The sequence below is a fragment of the Thalassophryne amazonica genome, chromosome 4, assembly GCF_902500255.1.
Source record: "Thalassophryne amazonica chromosome 4, fThaAma1.1, whole genome shotgun sequence".
Taxonomy (NCBI): Eukaryota; Metazoa; Chordata; class Actinopteri; order Batrachoidiformes; family Batrachoididae; genus Thalassophryne; species Thalassophryne amazonica.
Window position 1 is genome coordinate 113,059,543 of NC_047106.1, and position 23,367 is coordinate 113,082,909.

At 41.7% G+C, this 23,367-nt stretch overlaps 1 protein-coding gene across 1 annotated transcript in view; it reads left to right on the forward strand.

Moving 5' to 3' along the window:
- The window catches only part of gbe1b (glucan (1,4-alpha-), branching enzyme 1b), a 555,782-nt gene that overhangs the window by 185,631 nt on the left and 346,784 nt on the right, over nt 1–23,367 (forward strand). Inside the window, exon 8 of the mRNA XM_034168442.1 lies at nt 23,143–23,258. Within this exon, the coding sequence (XP_034024333.1) occupies nt 23,143–23,258 (116 nt within the window). The remainder of the gene's footprint in view (nt 1–23,142; nt 23,259–23,367) is intronic.

Genomic DNA, 23,367 nt, shown 5'->3' on the forward strand with positions numbered 1-23,367 from the left:
TGTTTCTGGAGTCTTCAGATAAGATATCAGCAAGACTGTAGCTTCTTTTGAAAGGTACAACTGATCACATCAAAACTAATTTCACACTTTAACCCATGGTAGCAGCGTTCTGATATATATTATTTATTAGGAGATCGGGACTAGGCAGAAAAACAGACTCACTATTGTACTTCAGTCTCTGCTGTTCACACGCACTGTCGTGTGGAATATTAACAGAGGATTCACAGCTTTCATTTCAAGTATGAAAGGGTCTAAAGTTATATGTACCTAAAATGAGGCCCATATCTTGAGCCAGAGTATAGTCTGGATTTGTGCATTATGTAAGGGAAATGTTTATTTTATATGTATATTTTTGGGGGGTGGGGTGGACAAGAAAAGGTAATTTCTGGGATACAAAAGACAAAGACAATAAGCAGCCTTTTGATCCTGTTCAATACTGTAATGCGGCTCGTGAACAAAAAATATTTTGAGAACGAACGTGGGGATCCATGGGCTCCAGATTGGATAGTGTTTATATAATAGCTAGCTGACATTTCTCAAGGGTGGTAATAAAGTATTATTGGGGTCAAATGGTTGGTTGACACATCTAGTGTGTTGGTGAAGTGTACGTGCTTGTCGTGTCTTGCTTTCAGCCTCCACGACTGACTAGCAGCGCTGCTTTGTAGCACCACAAAAGGCGAGCCGAGTGCATAAGTCTTGCCCCATCAGTATATACTGTAGCCTCTCACCAGCAAATCCTATGCCTGTTCCTCCTTTACGGCAACGCCCAGTAACAGTGACCTCTTGGTCACTGGCTGAACTGTAAGGACAAGGGGAGGAGGTTTGGCCCCCCTGGGGCTTATTCCTTAATGTGTGGTTTGCAGGCCCACCTTTATGTGGCTCAACCCCTGCTGCCCACAAACCAAACTCCCAGCTACGGGCAAATAGTACCACTGCTTTGTGGTGTTATGGGAGTGACAAGGGCCAATGGAGTAAACCCTGACAGAAAATCTGGAGTGGAATCCCGAAGGCGGTTTGTCAACACATTGTCAACTTCCGGCAACTCCTGCAGCAACACTGTTGCCAACCGTATCTTCTCATCCTTTCTGTTGGACATGGCTAACAACGCTGAGAGGGGGATTCTGATGACTGAGTGTCCCAGAATCTCCTTATCATCGCCCAGACGTAAGATCACAGGCACTATGTGTTGTCTTCTGACGGTGGGAGGGATCATCGTGTCCTACTGGCTCGTTACAGCCGACCTCAAGGTGAGCAGCCCCCAGCCAATAAGGTGTTGGCCCGCCACAGTCCGCCCACTTCAATGGGTGCTTGGAGAGTAGGCCAAAATTCAAAAGACAGACTGTAATTTCTGCACCAAGCAACAAAGGAAAGAAGTCAGATTTGCCAACCTTGAGGCTGGCAACCTGGAACATCAGAACTATGTGCCCCGGCCTCTCTGACGACCTCCAGAAAATCAGCGATGCCAGGAACCCCTCTTCTGAGTCTTTGGAAGCGTGGTTTTGACAGTTGATATGCCTCAGGTTGCCATAACTAGTCAGGAAGTCTGCCCCTGTTAAACAGGTTGTCAAGAATATGTAACTCTGGGAAGCAGTCACGTACGTATCTATAAATTGTCTTCTAGTAGGTCCCATGCTTGGTGCAGAAAGCCAAACTTCTTTGGAGTGTAACAGATGTGATAACAGTTGAAGAGGTGATTGTTTTGTCTTGATTTTTTTTTCCCCAAGGCCAAGGTTACTGTCTGCTGGGTTCATAGCTGGCCAGATCATTCTGTTGCAATGCCACTTTTAAAACGAACCCACGAATGCTGGCATAACCAGACAGGGAGTAGTGAAAAACACAGGTGATTTATTCCTCATCAACAAATGATATACACTGTCCAACCCCACGGTGAAAAGAAATAACCCGAGCCCAAATAACAAAACACAACCGGGATGCAGGCAGAGGGTGGCAACACACAACCTGGAGATGAACGGGATGAAGCAGGTGGCAGAACATACAAAGGAAAATCATGAAAAAAAAACACAACCAATAAAGAACATGAAAATAAATAGGAAGTCCGAAAATGGCAATACCATTATTCACAATGCATGTCTAGAACGAACAACACAGCAATGAAGCAGGCTTAAATATAAAACAGTTAACAAAACACAGGTGTGCAAAATTAAGTAAACGAATAAAAGACGCATATGGAAATCAGCAGACAACAAGGTGACTTAACTAAACAGACCTCAAAAGGTGAGTAGAAAAATAAAATGTAACAATGACCAAAAACATAGAGAGACAACGGACTCACAGAACTATAATACATGATGTAAAAACAAAATGGGGGAATCAAACATGTACAAGGGGAAACAGTAGAAACAAACGTGAAGACTTAGAACAAAATAAGAAAACGACCAAAGCGCAAACTACAAGAACTAATCAATTACCAAAATTAATTTCATAAACCAAAGCAGGAAACTAATGTGGAACTCAAACGTGACATAGTGCAACAGGAAGACACAACAAGACTGGCAGGTGAGGACACAGGAGTGAAACATGGGGACCCAGACAGGAGGCAAACCACCAGAACAGTCTCCAAGAGGGATAAGAACACAGTATACAACCCACAGAAGGAATCTGCACAGAACATTAACAAAAGGGCACATACAAAACACAATAACGCTTAACAACGGGGCACAGAGAGGGGGCAAACCACAACGCATGCTCGATGAAATGCTTGTCAACATCTACATTCTTTGCCTGCTAGACAAAAGGATTTTGCTGGTAGTAGAAACACAAGCCAAGACAGACTTAACCGTTCCGACCTGTACCATACCGTGTGTACCAACCCGGGCCACTCGGTGGAAATGAGGCTGTCAGCATACATTAGCTAAATTGTCATGGTGTGACAGCTGCACAACGTATTCGAAGTATCCAGCGTATTTGGCAGTTGTTTAAACATGCAACAACTATCGTACAGTACAAAAGAAATACAGTTTCAGATATCAATATAAATATAAATATTACAAATAATTACCTTTGAGACAATTCCAAATGCGTTCTCCACCTCTGTTAAAACACATGGCTAATTTGCAGTTACTGTGCTGTATGCTAAGATAATAAGTTGTGGTTCCCATGAACACCAAGACCTCTGTGCTTACAAAAAAGTTTCAGTTCATCAAATTTCGACCTTTTAAAGTCATCACTCATGATTATATTGGAGTCTGCCATCTTTCCCATGTTGGTTGGTAGTGGTGGTAGACAATCAGTCTCACAATGCCCCGCATGATCAAGATGCACAATTTGCTTATTCTGTCTTAACCTTCACAAAAGTAGCCATTGTCCCAAAACACTTCCTGTTTTCTAAAGAAAACTTTCAAAATAAGAGCACATTTCAACTTCAGTTCCACTACCAGCACACACTGATGACGTTGTCACATGTAAGACGTGGAAGAGACAAGAATACCATTGTGCAAACTCATTATTGTTTTGCTTTTTGTGATGTGTTGGGTTCACAAAACTATTTAATTTTGGGTGTGCATTTGACCAACTTTAATTTCAATCAATCAATCAATCAACTTCTTTCTTATATAGCGCCAAATCACAACAAACAGTTGCCCCAAGGTGCTCCATATTGCAAGGCAAGGCCATACAATAACCATGAAAAACCCCAACGGTCAAAACGACCCCCTATGAGCAAGCACTTGGCCACAGTGGGAAGGAAAAACTCCCTTTTAACAGGAAGAAATCTCCAGCAGAACCAGGCTCAGGGAGGGGCAGTCTTCTGCTGAGACTGGTTGGGGCTGAGGGAAAGAACCAGGAAAAGACATGCCGAGAAGGGGGGCAGAGATCGATCACTAATGATTAAATGCAGAGTGATGCATACGGAGCAAAAAAAGAAAAGAAACAGTGCATCATGGGAACCCCCCCACAGTCTACGTCTAAAGCAACATAACCAAGGGATGGTCCAGGGTCACCCGATCCAGCCCTAACTATAAGCCTTAGCGAAAAGGAAAGTTTTAAGCCTAATCTTAAAAGTAGAGAGGGTATCTGTCTCCCTGATCTGAATTGGGAGCTGGTTCCACAGGAGAGGAGCCTGAAAGCTGAAGGCTCTGCCTCCCATTCTACTCTTACAAACCCTAGGAACTACAAGTAAGCCCGCAGTCTGAGAGCGAAGCGCTCTAATGGGGTAATATGGTACTACGAGGTCCCTAAGATAAGATGGACCTGATTATTCAAAACCTTATAAGTAAGAAGAAGAATTTTAATTCTATTCTAGAATTAACAGGAAGCCAATGAAGAGAGGACAACACGGGTGAGATATGCTCTCTCCTGCTAGTCCCCGTCAGTACTCTAGCTGCAGCATTCTGAACCAACTGAAGGCTTTTTAGGGAACTTTAGGACACCTGATAATAATGAATTACAATAGTCCAGCCTAGAGGAAATAAATGCATGAATTAGTTTTTCAGCATCACTGTGAGACAAGACCTTTCTGATTTTAGAGATATTGCGTAAATGAAAAAAAGGCAGTCCTACATATTTGTTTAATATGCGCTTTGAATGACATATCCTGATCAAAAATAACTCCAAGATTTCTCACAGTATTACCAGAGATCAGGGAAATGCCATCCAGAGTAACGATCTGGTTAGACACCATGCTTCTAAGATTTGTGGGGCCAAGTACAATAACTTCAGTTTTATCTGAGTTTAAAAAGCAGGAAATTAGAGGTCATCCATGTCTTTATGTCTGTAAGAACAATCCTGCAGTTTAGCTAATTGGTGTGTATCCTCTGGCTTCATGGATAGATAAAGCTGGGTATCATCTGCGTAACAATGAAAATTTAAGCAATACCGTCTAATAATACTGCCCAAGGGAAGCATGTATAAAGTGAATAAAATTGGTCCTAGCACAGAACCTTGTGGAACTCCATAATTAACTTTAGTCCTGTGAAGAAGATTCCCCATTTACATGAACAAACTGTAATCTATTAGACAAATATGATTCAAACCACCGCAGCGCAGTGCCTTTAATACCTATGACATGCTCTAATCTCTGTAATAAAATTTTATGGTCAACAGTATCAAAGCAGCACTGAGGTCCAACAGAACAAGCACAGAGATAAGTCCACTGTCCGAAGCCATAAGAAGATCATTTGTAACCTTCACTAATGCTGTTTCTGTACTATGATGAATTCTAAAACCTGACTGAACTCTTCAAATAGACCATTCCTCTGCAGGTGATCATTAGCTGTTTTACAACTACCCTCTCAAGAATCTTTGAGAGAAAAGGAAGGTTGGAGATTGGCCTATAATTAGCTAAGATAGCTGGGTCAAGTGATGGCTTTTAGTAATGGTTTAATTACTGCCACCTTAAAGGCCTGTGGTACATAACCACTAACAAAGATAGATTGATCATATTTAAGATTGAAGCATTAAATAATGGTAGGACTTCCTTGAGCAGCCTGGCAGGAGTGGGGTCTAATAAGCATGTTGATGGTTTGGATGAAGTAACTAATGAAAATAACTCAGACAGAACAATCGGAGAGAAAGAGTCTAACCAAATACCGGCAATCACTGAAGCAGCAAAGATAACGATACATCTTTGGGATGGTTATGAGTAATTTTTTCTCTAATATCAAAATTTTGTTAGCAAAGAAAGTCATGAAGTCATCACTAGTTAAAGTTATGGAATACTCAGCTCAATAGAGCTCTGACTCTTTGTCAGCCTGGCTACAGTGCTGAAAAGAAACCTGGGTTGTTCTTATTTTCTTCAATTAGTGATGAGTAGAAAGATGTCCTAGCTTCACGGAGGGCTTTCCTTATAGAGCAACAAACTCTTTTTCCAGGCTAAGTGAAGATCTTCTAAATTAGTGAGACGCCATTTCCTCTCCAACTTACGGGTTATCTGCTTTAAGCTACGAGTTTGTGAGTTATACCACGGAGTCAGACACTTCTGATTTAAAGCTCTCTTTTTCAGAGGAGCTACAGCATCCAAAGTTGTCTTCAATGAGGATGTAAAACTATTGACGAGATACTCTAGCTCCCTTACAGAGTTTAGGTAGCTACTCTGCTCTGTGTTGGTATATGACATTAGAGAACATAAAGAAGGAATCATATCCTTAAACCTAGTTACAGCGCTTTCTGAAAGACTTCTAGTGTAATGAAACTTATTCCCCACTGCAGGGTAGTCATCAGGGTAAATGTAAATGTTATTAAAAAATGATCAGACAGAAGGGAGTTTTCAGGGAATACTGTTAAGTCTTCTATTCCATACCATAAAGTCAGAAAAAACATCTAAATATGAATTAAAGTGGTGGGTGGACTCATTTACTTTTTGAGCAAAGCCGATAGAGTCTAATAATAGATTAAATGCAGTGTTGAGGCTGTCATTCTCAGCATCTGTGGTGGATGTTAAAATCGCCCACTATAATTATCTTATCTGAGCTAAGCACTAAGTCAGACAAAAAAGGTCTGAAAATTCACAGAGAAAACTCACAGTACGACCAGGTGGACGATAGATAATAACAAATAAACTGGTTTTGGGACTTCCAATTTGGATGGACAAGACTAAGAGACAAGCTTTCAAATGAATTAAAGCTCTGTCTAGGTTTTTGATTAATTAATAAGCTTGGAATGGAAGATTGCTGCTAATCCTCCGCCCCGGCCCGTGCTACGAGCATTCTGACAGTTAGTGTGACTCGGGGGTGTTGACTCATTTAAACTAACATATTCATCCTGCTGTAACCAAGTTTCTGTTAGGCAGAATAAATCATACGTTGATCAGTTATTATATCATTTACCAACAGGGACTTAGAAGAAAGAGACCTAATGTTTAATAGACCATATTTAACTGTTTTAGTCTGAGGTGCAATTGAAGGTGCTATATTATTTTTTCTTTTTGAATTTTTATGCTTAAATAGATTTTGCTAGTTATTGGTGGTCTGGGAGCAGGCACCGTCTCTACGGGATGGGGTAATAAGGGGATGGCAGGGGGAGAGAAGCTGCAGAGAGGTGTATAAGACCACAGCTCTGCCTCCTGGTCCCAACGCTAGACAGTCACAGTTTGGAGGATCCAAAAACATTGGCCAATTTCTAGAAATGAGAGCTGCTCCCTCTAAAGTGGGATGGATGCCGTCTCTCCTAACAGACCAGGTTTTCCCCAGAAGCTTTGCCAATTATCAATGAAGCCCACCTAATTTTTTGGACACCCAGCAATTCAAGAGAACATGCGGCTAAACATGTCACTCCCGGTCTGATTGGGGAGGGGCCCAGAGAAAACTACAGAGTCCGACATTGTTTTTGCAAAGTTACACACCGATTTAATGTTAATTTTAGTGACCTCCGATTGGCGTAACCGAGTGTCATTACTGCCGACGTGAATTACAATCTTACCAAATTTACGCTTAGCCTTAGCCAGCAATTTCAAATGTCCTTCGATGTCGCCTGCTCTGGCCCCCGGAAGACAATTGACAATGGTTGCTGGTGTCGCTAACTTCACATTTCTCAAAACAGAGTCGCCAATAACCAGAGTTTGATCCTCGCGGGGTGTGTCGTCGAGTGGGAAAAACAGTTAGAGATGTGAACGGGTTGACGGTGTACACGGGGCTTCTGTTTAGGGCTACGCTTCCTCCTCACAGTCACCCAGTCATCCTGCTTTCCCGACTGCACGGGAATCTGCCAGGGGGGAACTAACGGCGGCTAAGCTAACCTTGGTCCGCACCGACTACAGGGGCCTGGCTAGCTGTAGAATTTTCCACGGTGCGGAGCCGAGCCTCCACTTCGCCCAGCCTGGCCTCCAAGCTACGAATAAGCTGCACTTATTACAAGTACCGTTACTGCTAAAGGAGGCCAAGGAATAACTAAACATTTCACACCCAGAGCAGAAAAGTGCGGGAGAGACAGGAGAGAAGCCGCCATGCTAATCGGCTAAGAGCTAGTAGCTACGCTAAGCTAGCGGATTCCCAAAACACACAAAGTGAATAATGTGCAAATAATCCAGAGGTGATTCAGCAGAAGGAGTGCCCCAATCAGTTTAAAAACAATAGCGATCTGCTTTCGGCCCTGGGCACTCCAAAATGTGGATACAGTAATTTCTATCATCTGAATAATGTGTACTGGTGTATCCATAACTATACGATATGGCCCACCTAGTGTAAGGTAAGGAAGTTTCAACGTGTTGGATGTTTTCATTGCAGACAAGTCTGTATGTTTGTCATGGGGCTTCAGTGAAACAAAACATAAGGGGTGCTATTGTGAAGGCGGGTGCAAAACAAATGATGCAAATGATTTTGAGAATATTGGTGTTCAGCTTACTATTGAGAGGGTGCATAAACTGGACACTAAGCCAGGCGCTGGGCACAAAAAGATTTCCTTTCGTCATTGGTGTGTTGTCAAAATATACAGTAGTGTTCAGAATAGTAGTACGTAGTGCTATGTGACTAAAAAGATTATCCAGGTTTTGAGTATATTTCTTAGTGTTACATGGGGAAACAATAATATCATGATGCTTGCACCACCATGCTTCACTGTCTTCACTGTGAACTGTGGCTTGAATTCAGAGTTGGGGTCGTCTCACAAACTGTCTGCGGCCCTTGGACCCAAAAAGAAACAATTTTACTCTCATCAGTCCACAAAATATTCCTCCGTTCTCTTTAGGCCAGTTGATGTGTTCTTTGGCAAATTGTAACCTCTTCTGCACGTCTTTTATTTAACAGAGGGATTCTTGCCAAATAAATTAGCTTTACACACGGCGTCTTCTAACTGTCACAGCACTTTACAGGTTACTCCAGACTCTTGATCATCCTGGAGCTGATCAATGGGTGAGCCTTTGCCATTCTGGTTATTCTTCTATCCATTTTGATGGTTGTTTTCAATTTTCTTCCATGCGTCTCTGGTTTTTTTTTGGCCATTTTAAAGCATTGGAGATCATTGTAGATGAACAGCCTATAATTTTTTGCACCTGCGTGTAAGTTTTCCCCTCTCTAATCAACTTTTTAATCAAAGTACGCTGTTCTTCTGAACAATGTCTTGAAAGTCCCATTTTCCTCAGGCTTTCAAAGAGAAAGCATGTTCAACAGGTGCTGGCTTCATCCTTAAATAGGGGACACCTGATTCACACCTGTTTGTTCAACAAAATGACGAACTCACCGACTGCCGAATGCCACACTACTATTATTGTGAACACCCCCTTTTCTACTTTTTTTTTTTACTAATAGCCCAATTTCATAGCCTTAAGAGTGTGCATATCATGAATGCTTGGTCTTGTTGGATTTGTGAGAATGTGTTGAATCTACTGGTACCTTGTTTCCCATGTAACAATAAGAAATGTACTCAAAACCTGCATTAATCTTTTTTAGTCCATAGCACTGCTATTATTCTGAACACTACTGTACTGTCCTGTTATAGTGGCACTTGTCACTCCCAAGAAACTGGAGAGCATCAGGTGCAGAGCGCTGTGGTATTGTGGAAGCAGATAAAAGATTTTCTGGCAAGTTATCGGTTTAGCCCCAACCTGTCACAGCACATCAGCAAACAGCGGTCGCTGATGCTCCCTGAGGTGAAGCAGTGAGCTCTGGTTTTATATTTTCCATAGGTCTTATGAGCCTGAGTAGGTGGGGGAGGGGAATGAGATGAGATAATGTTTTGTTTTTTTTTCTCCTCTCTATCATGGAACATCACTTTGCAGCCTCGCATCACAGACACTGATGGCATGTGCACGTTTGTGGGTGCATTAGCTTTTACCATGCCTTCGTATTAATATTGTCATGTATCTGTTGCCTGAACAAGTTGAAATGTTGTGTGGGTGCGTGCATGCAAGAGAGATTGGCAAGAAAGAGCCTCTTGTAAAATATATTGATATTCACATAATGCTATTTTTTTGCCTCTTCCTGTTCTGTTGAATGCTGCTAAGCAGTCATTACGTACATCCGAGATGAAAGGCAAAAAATGGTGCCCTGTTCTTCAAGAGGTTAGTTCTTTGCAGCGCTTGATGGTGCTATTAGTTGGATAGCTGGTTAAGAGAATTATTATTATGTCTTCAGAGAGTTGTCTATAATTTAGTTGGGTTTTGTTTGTTTGTTTGTTTTTTGCGTAGGAATTGTCAGTTGTATAAATAATCTCTGTGAATTTCAAGAGAATGTGGCCCTTCAGAAATAATCTGCCATTGCTAAATGTGGTCAAGTGGCGAGTATTTCTATGGGGGATCCTTGGCTTTTTTGATCACAATTGATTCATGAAAGGCAGCAAATACAAACTGAGAGTAATTACAGGCTGGCTAAACATACAATCTCAGGCAGCAGAGCAAGAACATCAGGCTGCCAGGAACCTGAAATAATACCAGACAAATGGCAGATATCTGACAAAACCAAAGTCTTACCAGGAGCAGCTGGTCAGGCAGCGAGAAGGAGTAACGTGCAAGATCCACTGCAATGTTAGGTTCCCTTAGTGGCTGTAGTGTGTGATTAAAGACATTGTTACATATGTCCACCACAGAGCACATATGTTAATACATAAAGCATGCAGTGCCTTGAGAATATCACACTGCTTCAATTTTCAAATTCCAAAAGGATTACATTCATCTTTTTCCTCAAAATTCTACACAAAATACCCCAGAATGACAATGTGAAACAAGTTTTTTGTTTTTTGTTTTTTTTTTGCAATTTATTAAAAACAAGGGGGGCAGGGGGGCAAAGCTCTCGAGGTTACCTATCAATCTACGTTCCGGCCCTCACTTATGGTCATAGATTTGGCTCATGACGAAAGAACGAGATTGCGAGTACAAGCGGCGAGATAGATGAGTTTCCTCCGCAGGTGGCTGGCGCTCCTTAGAGATAGAGTGAGGAGTTCGGTCACTCGGGAGGGAGCTTGGAGTCGAGCCGCTGCTCCTCCATGTCGAAAGGAGCCAGCTGATGTGGCTCGGGCATGTTTTCCGGATACCCCTGGACGCCTTACTGGAGAGGTGTTCTGGGCACGTCCCATTGGAGGAGGCCCAAGGGAAGACCCAGGACACAGGTAAGGCCATTATGTCTCTCGGCTGGCTTGGGAACGCCTCGGGGTTCCCCCGGACGAGCTGGGGCAGGTATGTTGGACCGGGAGGTCTGGGCGGTTTTGCTTGAGCTGCTGCCCCGCGACCCGACTCGGAAGCGGAAGAAAATAGATGGATGGATTAAAAACAAACAAAAAAAAAAAACTAAGAAATTACATGTACAACCAGTAGTGAGCCAATAAACCATACTTGATCATCATTATCACTTACTGAGGCGTGCGGGGCCGGTAGCGTAGATTTACATTTACGCTACCGGATACCGCCCGCTGTGCGTAAACTGATGACGTCATAGCACACAGCCCAAGGACTGTCCGCAGAGGAAAAGATGAAAAGGCGAGAAGTGTGTGTTGGTCCCAATATGGATGTTCCGGATGATTTTCTCATGGATAGTACGACAGTGAACAGCAAGCCCGAATAAGCCGGCTTGATGAGGACACACTGCCGAATTTGGAGAGCAGCAGGCGCCAGCCGACACGACAAAGTTAAAGTGAGCCAACTTTTTAATGTACGCGGTACATGTTGTGTATCTCGGTAAGTGATAATAATGCATTAACATGCATTTGTCGTGCGGTATGCATTTTCTGAGTCCCTCCAAAAGCATGTTATTGTATTAGTATGTCTGGTATTTATATTGTGTATTTATATTTGTAAGTATTCACAGCCTTTGCCATGAATATCAGAATTGAGCTCAGATGCGTCCTGTTTCCACTGTTCATCCTTGACATGTTTCTGCAGCTTAATTGGAGTCCACCTGGGGTAAACTCAGTTGATTGGACATGATTTGGAAAGACACACACCTATCTGCATATAATGTCCCACAGTTGACAGTGCATGGCAGAGCAAAAACCAAGCATGAAGTCAAGAAATTGTTCTGAAGACCTCCGAGACAGGAATGTCTTGATGTACAAATCTGGCAAAGGTCACAGAAATGTTTCTGCTGCTTTGAAGTCCCAGTGAGCACAGTGGCCTCCATCATCTGTAAATGGAAGAAGTTGGGATCCACCAGACTCCAAGAGCCCGTTTAATCTGAGGATCTGGTAGAAGGGCCTTATCAGGGAGGTAACCAAGAATCCAATGGTCACTCTGTCAGAGCTCTAGTATTCCTCTGTGGAGAGAGGAGAACCTTCCAGAGGATAGCCAATCCCTGCAGCAATCCACCAGCCTGTATGGTAGAGGTGGCCAGATGTTTAGCCACTCCTAGGTGAGCTGCACATGGAGTTTGCCAAAAGGCAATTGAAGGACTCTCAGACCATGAGAACAAACTTTTCGGTCTGATGAGACAACAATTGAACGCTTTGGTGTGAATGGTTGTGAAGCATGGTTGGTGGCAGCATCATGTTGTGGGGATTTTTTTCAGCGGCAGGAACTGGGAGACTAAGTCAGGATTGAGGGGAAGATGAATGCAGCAATGCACAGAGACATCCTGGGATGAAAACCTGCTCCAGGGCGCTCGTGACCTCAGACTGGGGCAACAGTTCATCTCAGCAAGACAGGTGACCCTAAGCACACAGCCAAGATATCAAAGGAGTGGCTTCAGGACAACTCTGAATGTCCGCGAGTGGCCCAGCGGGAGCCCAGAGCTGGAATACGATTGAACATCTTTGGAGAGATCTGAACAATGGCTGTGCACTTTTGCTCCCCATTCAACCGATGGAACCTGAGAGGTGCTGCAAAGAGGAATGGGCAAAACTGCCTAAAGATAGATGCACCAAGCTTGTGGCATCATATTCAAGAAAAGTTGATGCTGTATTGCTACCAAAGGTACATCAACTTAGCATTGAGCACAGGCCTGTGAATACTTATGTACATGTGATTTCTTTTCTTTTTTTTTTATGGGGTGTTGTGTCTATAATGTTGAGGAAAAAATTTTTTTCATCCATTTTAGAATAAGACTGTAACATACAAAATGTGGAAAAAGTGAAGTGCTGTTAATATTTCCGGATGCACTGCCCGCTACAGGTTTTGGACTGTAGTAAATGGAAGAAAGCACAAAAAAGTATCTATGTTACCTTAATCATAAGTGGAGGAGCTTAGAATGCAAATGGCATAGCTCAAAAATAGAAGTCTTTCACCTTGCATGGTGCAATGCTATTCTGGGTACACACATGTGTTTTGGTTACAAACAGGGACTGTACTCTGAATTGATTAGCAAAAAAGTATAATCCCAAATTCTTGCTGTGGGGACACTTATTCAAGGGAAACCACTTATAAATTACTTACTGCTCAAGAATTATTATGGCCCAGTCACACAGTGATTCCTGAACGAAGGGAAAAGTAAGAGAAAGTCCCATTTCGTTGAGAAAAGGGTGGATGAAGAGCCTTTTCACCGAATAGCCTGTGAAGCAAGAGCGCAAAAGGGACTGAAAGAGGAACTTAACAAAACAGAAGCTAAGTTCCAGGACTTGGCGCGGGGACAGAGCTCATAGCGCTTGATTCCTGGAGAAACTGCAAACAGAAGCTTTGGAGATCTGTGCGCACATCGGTGGACCCACCTGCTCTGGTTCTTCTTCCAGAACAAAAGAGGATCACTCCTTCATCATCAGGATCCACACTGTCTGTGACACGCTGCGCGCCCTCAGTCTTGCTCCAATTAAGAAAAAAAAACTCTGGTGTGCCGTGGTCACTGCTGTATCACATTACTAAGCTTATATATATATATATATATATATATATATATATATAAAACAGAAAAACTGTCAAAACAGGGAATAAATATAAGGTAAGATATTGAAATAGTCAGAGCAGTAAATTGATCAGTCCCTGTGAACGCGCATTGACTCACATGTGCGGTTATTCTAACCAGCTGCAGCTAATCCACAACGTGAATTCTGCTTCCGGACCAGCTCTTTATATAATCTTTTGAATTATCTACTTGTTGCCACGTGTACAAAAGAGTTGGGTGTCATTCCGACACTCATATTGTTATATTTAATACAAAATAATAAGCACACGCAGCAGCAGCTGCTGCTGCCGCTATGCTGCATTCAATTACTTTTGGAAATTACACAGCTTTTTTGTTGTTTCAAATTCAGCAGTTGCTTGTGGCAAAATGATTAATTATATCCACACAATAGATTAATTCTTCCCTATATAAGGTACCTTGCCCATTGAACCTGACTCTCCACCCAGATAAAAAAAAATCCAAGCAAATAGGCTGAGTTTGTCCTATAATTTCCGACGGTACATGAATGCAGCAGCAGCAGTGTCAGCGCTCACAAACCGGCTTCTGCACTGTGTGAAAACATTCAGCTGCTCGAACGAAGTCAAATTAAACAATAACACTACAAAAACTAAACAAACAATTAAAAAACGTCAAGAACGACAGCAAAACGAAACATGAACAAATTGAGGTTTTCGTTGCCCTTCGTTCAAATTTTTCAACAGTTTAAAAAATCCTGACGAAGCGCCAGCTGCAGGAACAAAGCTGCGCGAAGGTTAAACAATGCCAGTGAAAGTCCAGATTTCTTGTTTCGTCAGGGCTTCTTTGCCCTTCGTTTAGTTCCATGTTACTGGGCCATTAGATTATGTTGAACAGAAAATAATCTAAGATAATAAAATAATTTATAGTTAAAAAAAAATGTCCCAGCATGGTCTAGCCTACTACATCCTGTTACTGATGTAGGCTCTAGGATGCTGAGACTTACTAGTTTTTGTACCATTCTATACTAAGTATGCTGTTCCAAACTCGTGAACTCTGTTAAAACATTACCTGTCTTTTAGGCCCAATACCACCCAAAACTGGACCTGAGGGCTGCACTACGGCCCACAATGCTGAAAATTATTAACCTGTCACTAACAATCGGGTTCTGTTCGTACAAGTTTTGAATCTGTAGTGATCGCACTAATTCCTAAGAAAACTACCTTTGATCAGAATTCTTATAAAATTAATGACGGGTAGACTCTATCCTTCTGCTCCAAAGTGCTTGAAAAAATGGTTTCACAGCAGCTTATGAATTAATTTTGCCACTACAGTTGGCCGTTCTAATGCAGTACTCGATGAAGACAGGACCTACTAAGTGGTTATTGATCTGACACCACCACAGAACTGCTATTGTTAGATGTAAGTGCTGCATTTGACATGGCCAGTCATCATCGTATATTATTGGATAGTCTTGAGAAAAATTTTAGGATTACTGGCAATTGTCTCTCATCTTATCTATTCACTGTCACTGTGTCTTGGATAACAATATTACTTCAAATCTTGCTCCAGCAAAATATGGGATACAACAGGGGTTTGTATTAGGCCCTTGCCTATTCTCTCAGCACCTTAGTCAGATATTGTGACGCTATGGAATTATGTTTCACTACTATGCTGAAGAAACTCAGCTTTATGTGCTAATAAACACATATAAGAAGATGGTCCTTATTTGTGTGAGACACAGGCATCAGTTTCACCAAGTAACATTACCTTGGACTTGTGTAATTTATCACAGTGATAAAGTAACAAATCCCGGAGTGACCATTGATGCCACACTGCCCTCAAACTACACAGAGAAATCACTAAGAAAGCTTTCTGTGACCTCCACAATATTTGAAGATTCACTGTATTCTGTATATGACTGATGCAGACTTTGTCTTCCAGAATAGATTACTGTTACGTCCTATTTTCTGGCTTACTACAGTCCAACATTATATGTCTCCAAATGGTTCAAAATACTGCTGCTAGAGTTCTAACTTGGAGAAGAAAGTTTGATCATATTACCACAAGTGTGGCCTCTCTTCACCAGTTTCCTGTCCATGTGATTGCAGATTTTAAGGTTTTGTTATTAACATTCAGAATCCTCCATGAAGTAGCACCTCCCTATCTGATTGAAATCAATTTCATGTACTGGGTCATTCTCTGTATTCTCAGAAGACAGGATTACTTTGTGTTCCAAAGGTTAAAAAGAAGTCAGCTGGCCACAGAACGTTCTCTTACAGTACACATAGTCTGTGGAATAGTTTGCCTGCTGAGATTCTGATTCTGTCAATTTCCCTTACATAGGAATTTGGTCAGTAAAGGTGTTATTGTTCCACCTCAATACTGGACCCATTATCATCATTTTTGTACAGAGTAAATAACTCAAAACATCTTAAAAACAGGGTCTTGGCTGAAAAAATCCATCAGTTCCCCTTAAAAAAACAGTCCAATAAATTCATCAACAGATGTGCTAATGGCACACTAGCTGTCCTGACACTAAGCTAATCTTTTGCTCCTGTAACATCTAACTCCAGTGAAGTAATAAGTGCTCTAACCTATGGACATGACTCTAAGAATGCCACCCTGTCTGCCAACATCGCTCAAGTAAGAGACATTTGTGCACCAAATAAACTCAAAGCTGTGTACAGGAAGTTAGCATGGGCTATGAGCTAATATGAGCTAAGCTAAATTCTTCTCAAACACACATGGAAATAGTCTATTTAGCAGTCACAATAAAATTAGAACCAGTGAACTTGAAGCACATAGTTTAACCAAAACATGGAACTGTTACGACCATTTTTATGTAGAAAAGAGCTTCATGTCACCGGTGTCGCCATCCTAATGGTCCCCCCTAAAAATCGGTCCACCCTGCCTTCACTGCGCATGCGTCATTAGCTGTGGTTCACGGATTATCGCCTTGTTTCTGCTTGAAACTGACTCCAGTCATCATCTATCTCAGCGACAGATATCTGAAGCTTTTGTATAACAATCATTTCCACATAAATTCAGCATTATTTCATCATAAAAAACAGTGAAAGTGATCAGAGCGCCGCAGCAACACAAGCTGCTAGCTGCTGTGTTCACTGTTGTCACTCATTTCAAAGTGTTACCGATTATCGGACTCATTTCTGCTTAAAAGTGACTTTACAATTATTTAAGAGGTTTACCTTGTCATCTGATTGGTTAATAATCCCATTCATCCATTTGATCACTTTGGGTGAAGAGACTGTCTCAGATGAGCTGCTGTGGTCCGAAATGATGCATGCGCAGTGGAGGCAGGGCGGACCTATTTTTAGGGTGGACTGTTCAGTCTGCGACACCGGCACAGGAGATCAGCCTTAGAATATGGCCCAGAAGGAAGAAGCAGCAGTGGCTGTAGCAGCAAAATCGCCGTCTGTGTAATGTAAAAAGTTTACTTTACATTTACTGAGGTAAATATGCACATGTATTCACTGGTGACAGGCAGCATTTTACTTTGAGGTTTTTAACTTGACCCCTCAGGCTTATATTATATAGCAGTTTAGCCATTGACAGTGTTTGCATAACTCAACACTTGACCGATGACTGTCATTTACAGTGAGGAAAATAAGTATTTGAACACCCTGTGATTTTGCAAGTTCTCCCACTTACAAATCATGGAGGGGTCTGAAATTTTCATCTTAGGTGCATGTCCACTGTGAGAGACATAATCTAAAAAAAAAAATTCCGGAAATCACAATGTATGATCTTTTTTTAACATTTATTTGTATGTTACTGCGGCAAATAGTATTTGAACACCTGTGAAAATCATGTTAATATTTGGTACAGTAGCCTTTGTTTGCAATTACAGAGGTCAAACGTTTCCTGTAGTTCTTGACCAAGTTTTCACACACTGCAGCAGGGATTTTGGTTCACTCCTCCATACAGATCTTCTCCAAATCTTTCAGGGTTGGAGTTTCAGCTCCCTCCAAAGATTTTCTATTGAGTTCAAGTCTGGAGACTGGCCAGGCCACTCCAGGACCTTGAAATGCTTCTTACGGAGCCCCTCCTTAGTTTCCCTGGCTGTGTGTTTGGGGTCATTGTCATGCTGGAAGACCCAGCCTTGACCCATCTTCAATGCTCATACATGACCTCATCCATCCTCCCTTCAATACGGTGCAGTCGCCCTGTCCCCTTTGCAGAAGAGCACCCCCAAAGTATGATGTTTCCACCCCCGTGCTTCATGGTTGGGATGGTTTTCTTGGGGTGTTCTCATCCTCTAAACATGGTAAGTGTAGCTGATTTCAAAAAGCTCTATTTTGGTTTCATCTGACCACATGACCTTCTCCCATGCCTCCTCTGGATCATCCAGATGGTCACTGGTGAACTTCAAACGGGCCTAGACATGTGCTGGCTTGAGCAGGGGGACCTTGCTGCCCTGCAGGATTTAAACCATGACAGCATCATGTGTTACTAATGTAATCTTTGTGACTGTGGTCCCAGTTCTCTTTAGGTCATTGACCAGGTCCTCCTGTGTAGTTCTGAGCTTTCTCAGAATCATCCTTACCTCACAAAGTGAGATCTTGCGTGGAATCCCAGACCGAGGGAGATTGACAGTCATCTTGTATTTCTTCCACTTTCTAATAATAATCATAACAGTTGTTGTCTTCTACCAAGCTGCTTGCCTGTTGTCCTGTAGTCCATCCCAGCCTTGTGCAGATCTACAGTTTGTCCTGAGACAGCTCTTTGGTCTTGCTATAGTGGACAGGTTGGAGTGTGATTGATTGAGTGTGTGAACAGGTGTCTTTATACAGGTAACAGACTCAAACAGGTGCAATTAATACAGGTAAAGAGTGCGAATAAGAGGGCTTCTTAAAGAAAAATTAACAGGTCTGTGGGAGCCGAATTCTTGCTGGTTGGTAGGTGTTCAAATACTTATTTGCAGCAGTAACATACAAATAAATTATAAAAAAACCATACATTGTGATTTCCGGTTTATTTATTTTTTTTAGATTATGTCTCTCACAGTGGACATGCACCTAAGATGAAAATTCAGGACCCCTCCACGATTTCTAAGTGGGAGAACTTGCAAAACCGCAGGGTGTTCAAATACTTATTTTCCTCACTGTATATCCCGAGTGAAAAGAACCTAAAAACATCAAAAAAGGGAGGGGTGCTTTGTTGAAAAAATTTCATTAATATTTAAAGAGGAACAGAGAATAGCACACAAGATGTGAGGAAAAAAAAGTGTTAAATATGGTTGTCAAAGTATTCAAATGCACTCTTTCAAGAACCTATTATGCATATGGGTATGTTCATCTCCATCATGATATGGTGAATGAATAGTTTTCGTGGCTTAATAATAAATAGCATGTGTCAAAGACGAAATGTGAATTTATTGCAGGTGTCATTTGTGTCAATGTGTCTGTCCTGAATGCATTAAAGCCTGCAGACATCAGACAAAAAGTTTGAAATGTGTTCAACGAAGCCCCTTATTGGTCCTTTTTGGTCCAACAAACACACGCCATCCATCAGGCTGCTGGAGCGTCGTCATTTGAGCATCACACTTCTCTGGGAATGACCTGTCAGCTTCTTAAATTTATTTGGTCTTATCTGCAGCTTACCCGTGATGTTTTGAGAACAGGGGGCTTAAATCTTGCCTTCCTGGCACAATGAACAAGTTGCCTTCACACCTTATGCAAAAATTGACTTTCAAAAAAACAAACACAACAACAGAAAACCCTGACATGCTCCCATATCATTGTTGCTTGGAAGCGAGCATAAATTCTCCAATATGGGACACATTCATTTTCAGCTGGGACTGAAATTAAAGTGCTGATAAGGAGGCAGTAAGCATGGAACGGATGTGCAAAACATAAATGCTATGTAAAGTGACTTGTAGAGAATATGTACAGCAGTGATCAGTTACCTTATCTTATTCAACAAGCAGTCATATTAAAGCTCCACTGCTCTTGTTCGTGCCCGTCACTGTGTTTTCACTGTCAGTGGTGAGGTTAGCAGGAAGTCTGTGTAATATATGGTCCAATTTGCTTCCATATCAACACTACACAGGAAGTGATACTTCAATTGAACTGCAAAGATATGCCATATACTGTGTTGGGTGAAGAGATCGCTGACTTTCTCACTATAATTAGACGAGATGATGAATGACATTTTGGTACCTAATGTGGCAGTTCATTTTGGGCCTCTAGCTTTACTGGCTATTATCTCCATCCCATGAGGATACATTGTGTCTGAGCCTTTGTTGGCTCTGTGCAGTGGAGTGGAGGACCTAATCTATCTATCACAGGGTCTGTGTGACCACCCAGCAGGTTGTTTTATCAGCTCTTACCCAGTTCCTCTTGTGCCCTTCCCTCGAGGAAGAATGAAGCATCGATGAAACATGCAGCTTCACGCCTGTCAATGCTGGGGTTGGCCTTCCCTGAGGATAGAACGCAGAAAGCAACATATCTGAATACTTTTTTCATTTCTTTCTTTTTTTTCATCTTGAGCATTTGGTGTTTACATTTTAGGATTTGGTTAAAATTAATGTGTTGAAGAGGGGGTCAATGGCGAGAAGGAAATCTGTATATCTTTGATGTAAAAGGGCAGTTATTGAATTGCTGTCCATAACCTGTGTGAATGCTCTACCTTGACAATATATTAAGTATTAAGCACGGTCATAGTGCAAGGGCAGTTGGAGGGTGTCCAACTCTATTTTGGCACAAAGATTGTATTTAGAGGGTTTATAATTAGTTAATTTGTTATGACTGTGTTTTTTAGCATAACTGAATTCATTAAAATGTTTTCATTTCAATGTATTAATGCAGCACCAAATCATAAAGTAAATAATCTCAAAATGCTTTACATTTTTTGGCAGTAGCCACTTCCTTTTTTTATTTTATATTTTTATTTATTTTTTTTTATTGCATGAAGAAACCTCACGCATATCAGCTGCTATGGCAATTCGAAGGAGAAAAAATAAAAAGTACAACACAAATTTGACATGAATGAGAACACGAATTGACAGAAATGTTGCAACAACCATCCATATATGGGATATTGGTCCCAATACAATCCACCTTTATTTGTATAGCACATTTTAAAAACAACAAGGTTACCCAAGTGCTGGACAACAGATAAAATATATAAAAAAATAAAATAAAGTTAAAATACAGTAGATTAGAAACATATAAAAACAAAAGGAAGATATCAGATAAAACACTAAAAAGATAAAAACACAATAAAAAGACAAAAGACCACACAACTCTCCTGCAGTATTAAAAGCCATGGAATAAAAATAAGTTTTTAAACGAGATTTAAAAATATCGAGGGCAGGGGCCATTTTAATATGAGCAATGGTGAAGCAATTGAGTATACAAAACAGGGTGCAAATTGAAAGCCCAGAGAACAGGTGCATTGCCGAGTCAGTGTCAGTGGCAATGAGTTGCCATAGTTCAAACTGAAATGCAGGATGACCATTTGTCCTCAGTATGTATTCCGCACTAATTGGCAGTTGCACAGTTCTATCATCCATCGCTGATGGTTCACCAATATCACAATTTGGAGCTACCATCATGACGCTACACACACACCCTGCCATGCACACACTTAATTCCACTGTTCCTACTATAACATAAGTATACATTTGTTGTGATGTGTACTTTTAGGAATATTAGCTAGAGAGTGCACTCATGAAGTACTGAGGCGAGCCTTTATTCCTCTGTTAAACAGCTGAGATGCACTGTGACTGTGCCAGGCAGTTGTTGAGCCGTGCAACTGCTGAAATGTGGGGACGCTCCAGGTGTGCTGTGGCCAAATGTTCCATGGGGAGAACCAGTGTTACTCAGCTGGCAATGTGACTTCCAATTTTCACATCACACCCAGAAAAAAAAAAAAAATAATAATAATCTGAAGTTTCAGAAAGACCGCCTACCGGCAGTTACACAGTGTTATGGCTATTTGATGGTTGAATGCCCAAAAAGAGTCGACCTGTCTGAAGTGAAGTGACTTTTTCTGACTTGCTGAATGGTAAGGAGGTGCTCTGAACGCGGCCTGCGATGGCTTGCTTGTGGCCCCCTATATTAAAGTAGTATATTAGTAATAGTAAAGTACATACACTGTCTAACCACACCTTGTTTTTTGATTGCCAGGCCCATGGGCACAATCAAGGGATGAAAACATTTCCAAGTAATTGAATATGTCTTGAAATTCATTTACATCCATCATTAAATACACACAGTATGGACCTGTGTGATAAATCTAATCAGAGTAGGCAGTTCAGCTCTCAAAACGTTAAGTGACCATGCAAGCAGACAAATGAGGGAAGCCACCAAGACACCAGTGACCAAAGATGATAACCTGGTGTGTAGCTGTGGAAACCTTCTTCCATTTGGTACAGTTCAAGCATCTTTAAAATAAAAAATACATCACCTGTGTATGTTTGCAAAGATTGAAGTGAGACAAACTCTCAGTCTTAATAATTAGGGTTTGGGTCAGGTTTTGCATTGTGACACAGTTTGATGTGTATTCACTGTCACTGTGTGTGGAAACTATCCTGAGTTTTGCTCATGAACACAGGCAGCAGTTCGGTGTCCTGAATGTGCCACGTGTGTCTCATACTCAGCCGCTTTTCAGCCTGTCATCCAGGTGTACAGCATTTGTCTCGTGCTCATTACGCACACTGCACAGAGACACCAAATCTTGAATTTCAAGGGATGTTTCCATGGCAACATGCCATTGAATGGGAGTAGGTGAGAGGTGCACAGTGTAGTTTGCCTTGAGTGTTTGTTCAGATCCAGATGACTCTTGTCTGTCAGTCAGGAAAAAGGAATGGGACATTTATGGAATCCACCAACACAGTGCAGCCAGCAGCAACACAAATGTTTGCGTGCTTTTTGTAGTGCACCATGTGCTACAAAATATAGCCACAAGTTACACTTTTATATCCAGAGTTCAGTGGTTTCCCATGTTTGCCAGAGTTTTGCCCTCTTGCTTGTAGGACACAAGAGGTAGTCATACACCAAAGATGGAAGCCAAAGCGAGTAAAGCATACGATTTATATCCCCCTCAGGAGAATGAACTCTATTCCCCTGCATGGTGTTTGTTTACCCAAGTGTAGCATGAAATCCTATCAGTTCAAATACACAGGGGTGGGCCTGGCAATACTGAATGCTTGGCGAGTGGTCATGCAAGTGGCCTGTTGAAAAACAGAAAACTTCACTGTGTACTCTAAGCCAGTGGTTTGTCATCCTGACAGCTGGATGCATGAAATACACTGTTCCCCTCCACGCACTGAAAATGGCATCCCGTGTCACTGATGCTCAGTCTCCAGTAAAAATGGAGCTTTGGCTGTCAATATGTGAATGTCCTGCAGCGGTGAAAATTAATCTTTGCTGCCTAAAGTGTATGATGTGATGTGTGTACAATTCACAGCTTCCAGTTGATCTGACATCATCCATGTTTGTGTGTTTGCTAGCTGGGAAGTGCTGCGGTTCCTGTTGTCAAACCTTCGCTGGTGGATGGAGGAGTACCGTTTTGATGGATTCAGATTTGATGGCATTACCTCCATGCTCTACCATCACCATGGCATAGGTAATGCTGTGTATTGTGCACATTATGTACCGTTTAGTGTTTGAAGAATGTCTGTGCAGCTCGCACAGAAATTTACTTTAACCCTCTAGAGTTGTTTGACACGGAGACA